Here is a 6363-nt window from a genome sequence, read left to right as displayed (position 1 = left end):
TATGCAATAGTTCTCTACAAGTATATAGATTTACAATAAAATAATTTAAACACGCATTTCAAAAGCAGGTTTAAAAAATGGGTCGTACCAAGGAGCCTGAGCAACCAACAAGCAACCCTGTAGAAGCAAAGAAGTACCGCGACGAATCCACCGGACACACCAAGAACGGGAATCATGAACGAGCTCTTGCTTCTCTTGATAAGGTAATTATTATCAGCATGGGTTTATAGTATTTAGTTATTCACAGGTGCTAGTGAGTAACTGAGTAGTGACAGGTATAAGGATCGACCCTCGCTCATGTATTCTATAAAATTTAAAGTTGATCGATTAAAATACTTACCTATCATTATTTAATTTGTAGGTCTATTGAAACATGTTCTCAAACATATTTTATTATATTCATTTAATTTTTCTGATAAATAGACGGTTGAATATAGATCTTAATGGATATCCTCTACTATATTTATTAGGTACGCTAATAAAATGTGACTGTTGGATAATGGCGTTGTGGCCCATGTGATTATTTTTTTGAGCAGAGATGTGTTTACAAATACAGGCCCCAGGCCAATTGACTCCAAGTACCTAATGTACGACCCCCACAGCCCACTACTCAGACTGTCCATATCTTAATATATAGTAGGTATACCTACCAACTAAACTATAATTGTTTATGTATATAAGAAAGAAGCATTAGTTTTATTATTAAAATTTAAAGCATCATGCAGCAAATTCGTCAACAGACCCAGACGTTTACACACCAGGAAATTTGCTACATAACTGTCGAGTGGGAAGGCTATAAGAGAGTGCGAAAACACATTCAGTCACCATGGCGACCACAGCTCGGGCGTCGAAATCGATGCCTCTTCACACACCTACATGTTACATAACCACACAAGGAATTCCTAACTTACGCTATCGTCTAAAACTATGGAAAGCGAAGATAACGCCAAAGCCCAAGTACGATCCATACTTGGACCAACTAAGGACGCTGAATTTCTACAAAGTTTTGTACGAATCGGCGTAGGGGATGACGATGAAGAGATTCCCATACCGAAAGCGTCAATCAGCAAAAGAGCTCCACCGTCTGCTGTTCCTGAGAAGATTGATTCATTTGGCGAAGATGATAAACAATCTGCAGATAGAAAGGAATCTCTTAAGCCCCAGAAGAAAAAGTTCCGTCGTAAGCCAAAGCGGGAAAGACGTATTCGCCAGGAGGAACTTTATACCGACAAGGATCGTGCTGCGGCGGTGGTTATGGGTTCTAAAGACATAAAGTTGTCTCTCAACATCAAAGACAAAGCGGAGAGGAGTAGTGCATTGCATATTCCAGCTGAGGCTGACGCCGGCACACTCTTAGCTCTTGCACGCGCCGAAATGATGAGAGAGAGATATCGTACGGCTTTAATGTTTGTTGATAAGGTATTAATTTCAGCATAACATGCAATACGACAGATAATGAAAAACATAATTCAATACACACATAAACGGCAATCTGTAACCACAGATAACACAGAAACATATATTTACACAGCAACTCAGTTATATTAGAATAACTAGCGGTCCGCCCCGGCTTCGCCCGTGGTACATGTTTACGTTTTCTCTACATAAGAACCATCCTCGTACTTCAAGGAATATAATAAAAAAAGAATTATCGAAATCGGTTCAGCCGTTCTCGAGTTATGGAGTGTCGCGCTTACAACACATTTTGCGATTCATTTTTATATATTAGAATAACTATTAATTTATTTTTTCAGGCAATAGAGTTAGCTCCTGAAGAAAAAGCTGCATACGTATCCCGAAGTAAATGCTACTTACTTCTTGGCGAACCTCGACGTGCACTGGAAGATGCAGAAACGGCACTAAAACTCGACCCAAAGCACGCAAAGGCATTGCTTCAGAAAGCTGAAGCTCTGTACTATTGCGGGGAGTTTGAAATGAGTTTGGTGCATTATCACAGGGGACTGCGGGCGCGCCCTGATTTAAGCGAATTCAGGCTTGGAGTGCAAAAAGCTCAGGTATTACCTCAGAATATAGCAATCAACAGTTTAAAAAGCCTTATCGATAGAAAATCTTTTGAAAAGTGCTCGTAAAAATGTTGTATAAACATATTAATTATAATCCGCGCATGATCAGAACTGTTTTGCCATATTATTATTATGCATTATGCAAATTTTATCCCTAACTACAACTTTTTAAGGAATTTAATATCAATGATGGACAAAATATCTGAAATAATTTTATATTTATTTTGGTTTCAGGAAGCCATTGAAAATACAATAGGATCAGTGAAGCAAGTGAAAAAAGGAGGGAAGCGCACCAGTTCAAAATCCCGTCCAGTTTTGGGGCAATTAATGTCTGACAAAATATACTTAGAAAACCTTCTTAAAAACCCAGATTTGGCTATAGCAGACAAGAAAAATCAGGTTGTTATGAAACAAGCCGAAGAAGCAATACGCTTTTTGGAAAATAGAGAAGAGTTTTGGCGCCAACAGCAAACAGCGAAAAGACACTAAAAATATTTTTTAATTAATTTTAAGATCATAAATATGTACATCTAGTTTTTAGTGTATTATTTAGTGCAATATTAATTTAGATTCACATTGAAATTAATGTTATTATGATTCGCAATTACCTACACTTTTTTATAAATAGATTGGGTCAGTTCAATTCAATCAGTTATAATAATAAGTTTTAAGCATAGAAGCTTGATAATGTTTAAGAAAATAAAGTATTTGTTATAAATAATTTTTTTTTCTGTTCTCACAGTGCCAAAATCCGTACCTAGATCTTAATTTGATTAACCATGGTTAAGCTATCCGCAAATGAAAAATTTATAACATAAAACATAAAATTATACCTCATACAAGATCCCAGTTCCATTGAATGATTTTGCCGACCGAAAGTATCAGTTTTTTCTATGAAGGTGATTTTAAATGAATGTACAGGGAGTAACTACGTATGATAATGGATGTACAACATATTATGTACATACAATAATTAGGTACCTAGTATTACAATAATTTTCTGTCATACCTTGCAGGCGCAGCCATAATTTTTTTTTATTACGTCTTCGAGACACTCGAAGGACTCGTTGATATTAATAGATAAATATAAGCATTTTTTTCATGCTCAAGTGCAAAACTTCTAATGTTATTTTTTAATATCTATTTGAGAGTAGGATAGGTAGGTAGGGGTTCACCTAACTACAAAAATAAAGTGGTTTACGAGATGAGAAAGTTTGAGAACTTCTGATGATTGAACCTAGATGAAAAGAGGTCTTAGTAAAAAAAATATACCTAGATCGTTTAACAAATTTTCACATTTCCATCGTTGAAATAACCAGAAATCGTTTAGTGTTAATTCTTATCTTCTGCAATCTGATTTCACATAAAAGTGGAAGGTCGCAACATAATCGTAATGTGTCAATGAATTATCTTCACCAGAAGGATTATCGTAATTATGCGGCAATCTCATCATGATTATTTCCTCTTTTGTTGGATTTTATATAAAATGTCCAATGTAAACAAAGCCTTTGAATAACTGTCCTGTGCTAACGCGAAAATGGTCCATTATCTCAATTTATTTTTTGTTCTGACATTTGCTTTTAACATTCATTTACAGGTAAGTAAGGCAACAACAAGTGATTTTTAATAGCATTTAAAAAACAAAAGCCTGCCTATATTTTATTTCCTAGTACTAAGTATAGTTAGTTAACTGTTAATTAATTGTTTTTTTTCTGATTTTTTAGGTGTTTGCAAGTGATGTAAAACATCTTGATGAACTACAACCATGCGTAGACTTATTTAGTGATGAGGTAAGTAGTAATTTCTCAATATTTTTCTAAAAAGTTGAACTTACGTAAGTATAGTTAAGTATCAAAAACAAATCACAATTTTATACCTACCTGGCTACCTATCTAGAATGAGAGTAAACTTGAAGGCGAATTGAAAACCTCTTTTATTTAAATCGGTTCACAAAATATGTAGGTAGGTAACTACCTAACTATGTTCTTAAATACTGTTATAGTGCGTTTGGATATTTTTTTATGATTTTGTTAATTCATTAATGCTATTTCAGAATGAAGACGATTGTTGTGAATCGTTCGAAGTATTCAAATCAATTGACGAAGCTTTAGAAGACTGTGTAAAAAAGGATTCTGTGGACCTTACTGTAAGGAATATCAAATTTTATTTATTCACCATTGACTAAACTACAAAAATATAATAATTATATGTACCTACCTGTGTTATTCCAATAATAAAAGAGGAATTAGACTAGAAATAAAAATAATGAACTGATTTATATTTTCGTTTTCAGTGCGACGATTACAGCTGCGTTTTAAACAGGATTGGCATCATGAAAGAAGGTATAATAGACGAGGATGCTAGCAAGAACTATTTGAAAAGTCTAGCTGATGAATACCCAGAGCAGATAAGGCTTATACATAGAGTGGGTTCGTTATGTTTGAATGGGAAATATAATGATTACGACAACAGCGAGGAGAGTTGCCCTGCGAGTAACTTCTACATTTGTATTTATACAAACACTGTTTTAGTGAGTTCTTTATTTAATACCAACTTAATAAACATATTTTCTAGATTCCATCTGTGTGAGACCTACTTTTAACTCTTTAATCAGGGCATAAGCTTAGGGCATAAGTCATCAAAGTACTAGATTTCTAATAAAACAATTCGACCGTATTATATTACGGAATTAAAGATAATTATTCGAATAAAACGTATTCAATATTCCTTGCGCTGTATTTAAAGTTTTGTGAATATCTTTTCAGTAGTTACGAGTCAAATATGAACAAATCTCAACTGATTTTCTAAATAATTTTTCTCTTGTTTATTTCAGGGATGCGAAAAATGGAAGCAGACAGATGAATGTAAAAAAATGTCTGAAAGCGCCAAAGCCTGTCAATCCATGCTCCAATCAAGTTCCAACAATCAGCCTAAATAAACCACCTTGTTTATACTGCACTTGTGTAAAATAAAACAAAGATTTATTAAAAGAAATAACTTTTTATTGTTCATACGGCTTTTCAGTTCCACATTACGCCGAGCATCGCCTAAACTTACAAGAAAAATAGTCACTTTATAAACAAACCGACAATCACATCTTTATATACAGTATTTACATGGCTCACTTAAATAGTACTATTTTATACAAAACTGCTCTTGAATAAGCGATCAGAATTCACATCAGAGCGACACAATACATACATTCCTTGATGACTTAAAAAGTAGGGTACAGTTCGATTCAAACTTAATGGCGGTTCGGAAGTTAGGTGCAGGTGCGAGTGCGGGTGCGCACAGGTCCCTTAACGTCCCGCTAATATCTGAAATTGTTTTCTGCGCATCGGATCGTAAGATGTTCCGAGCCGCCATTAAGTTTGAATTGTACTGTACTATGATGTACTTAAGTAGTAATAATTCCGATCTATACAGCTCTGCCATTTTTCCACACTGAAATAATCCTGCTTTAAGATATCATGGTAACCCAGGATATCGACATAATGATTGCAAGATATACCTAAAAACGAATTAAATAATACACCATAAAGTCGATGTGCTTTTTAAAATTCGAAATCTAGCGAATGTGTACTTCAATACAATAATATATACAATTGACTCTTGATTTTTTTACTAAAACCCAATTAATGTGTAAAAACTTTTTCAATGCTTTCGAACTCATGCCAGGCACAGACACATATCATAATTTTTCTTAAATATGCGATAAAGTTTTGTATTAACACATACATAGTATAATTACATTGGTTTTCTTCATTTTAAATAAAAAAAATCTGTAATAAATGTTTTCATATTATTATGTTTCAAAATGAGAACAAAAGGACCAATAAGCGATGCCCAAATTATTGGATCGCCGATTGGTCAATATATATGGAGGTATACATATTATTCTAGAGAAATACAATATTTTATAAAATATTTACGTAGGTAGTGAATATGTTTGTTGAATGAACGAGCATTAGATTTATCTAAGACACACAATGCACTATAGAATCCATAGAGAAATCTTTGGACAATCGTTTTCCTACATAATACTGTACTTAAAACTTATATTCATCTCATATTCGAGTTAAAATATTTCAAAATCCCAGTTGCGGAGATCAACATAAAATAAATAGTTTATTTTTATATCGCAATCTAGAATATTGCTCGATTCTCTCACAGCTTCCAAAAAAATTATAAAAAATGAGGCTTGTTTTAATAACTTAATTCATATATTTACAAAACCATTGTCTTAGCTGAAACTAAAATCTACTTATACTTAATCGATTGTCAAAATCGATACATAATATTTGAATAAATATATCGATTCATAAAATATTTTAATCAG

At 33.5% G+C, this 6363-nt stretch overlaps 2 protein-coding genes across 2 annotated transcripts; both read left to right on the top strand.

Moving 5' to 3' along the window:
* Window positions 1-927: 927 nt before the first annotated feature.
* Window positions 928-2622, top strand: LOC149910156 (outer dynein arm-docking complex subunit 4-like). The gene is made up of 3 exons (XM_090107416.1): window positions 928-1419; window positions 1755-2015; window positions 2259-2622. The coding sequence occupies exons 1-3, from the start codon at window positions 928-930 to the stop codon at window positions 2511-2513; spliced, it is 1008 nt and encodes a 335-aa protein (XP_089963542.1). The 3' UTR covers window positions 2514-2622.
* Window positions 2623-3557: 935 nt separating this feature from the next.
* On the top strand, window positions 3558-4977 carry LOC149910155 (uncharacterized). The gene is made up of 5 exons (XM_090107406.1): window positions 3558-3621; window positions 3749-3814; window positions 4078-4170; window positions 4318-4554; window positions 4858-4977. The coding sequence occupies exons 1-5, from the start codon at window positions 3562-3564 to the stop codon at window positions 4960-4962; spliced, it is 561 nt and encodes a 186-aa protein (XP_089963532.1). The 5' UTR covers window positions 3558-3561; the 3' UTR covers window positions 4963-4977.
* Window positions 4978-6363: the final 1386 nt, after the last annotated feature.

This window comes from Colias eurytheme, chromosome 2 (genome assembly GCF_061535395.1).
Source record: "Colias eurytheme isolate Ceu_HAF_F1 chromosome 2, ilColEury1 Martin Lab GWU primary, whole genome shotgun sequence".
Classification (NCBI taxonomy): Eukaryota; Metazoa; Arthropoda; class Insecta; order Lepidoptera; family Pieridae; genus Colias; species Colias eurytheme.
The sequence above is the reverse complement of the archived record's forward strand: the minus strand, read 5'-3'. Positions and strand labels throughout refer to the sequence as shown.

Coding starts and splice junctions, on each gene's coding strand:
- LOC149910156 (XM_090107416.1), top strand. CDS start 928: ATGGAAAGCGAAGATAACGCCAAAGCCCAAGTACGATCCATACTTGGA. Junction 1,420..1,754: donor CTTTAATGTTTGTTGATAAG/GTATTAATTTCA, acceptor TTATTTTTTCAG/GCAATAGAGTTAGCTCCTGA. Junction 2,016..2,258: donor TTGGAGTGCAAAAAGCTCAG/GTATTACCTCAG, acceptor TTTTGGTTTCAG/GAAGCCATTGAAAATACAAT.
- LOC149910155 (XM_090107406.1), top strand. CDS start 3,562: ATGGTCCATTATCTCAATTTATTTTTTGTTCTGACATTTGCTTTTAAC. Junction 3,622..3,748: donor CTTTTAACATTCATTTACAG/GTAAGTAAGGCA, acceptor CTGATTTTTTAG/GTGTTTGCAAGTGATGTAAA. Junction 3,815..4,077: donor TAGACTTATTTAGTGATGAG/GTAAGTAGTAAT, acceptor ATGCTATTTCAG/AATGAAGACGATTGTTGTGA.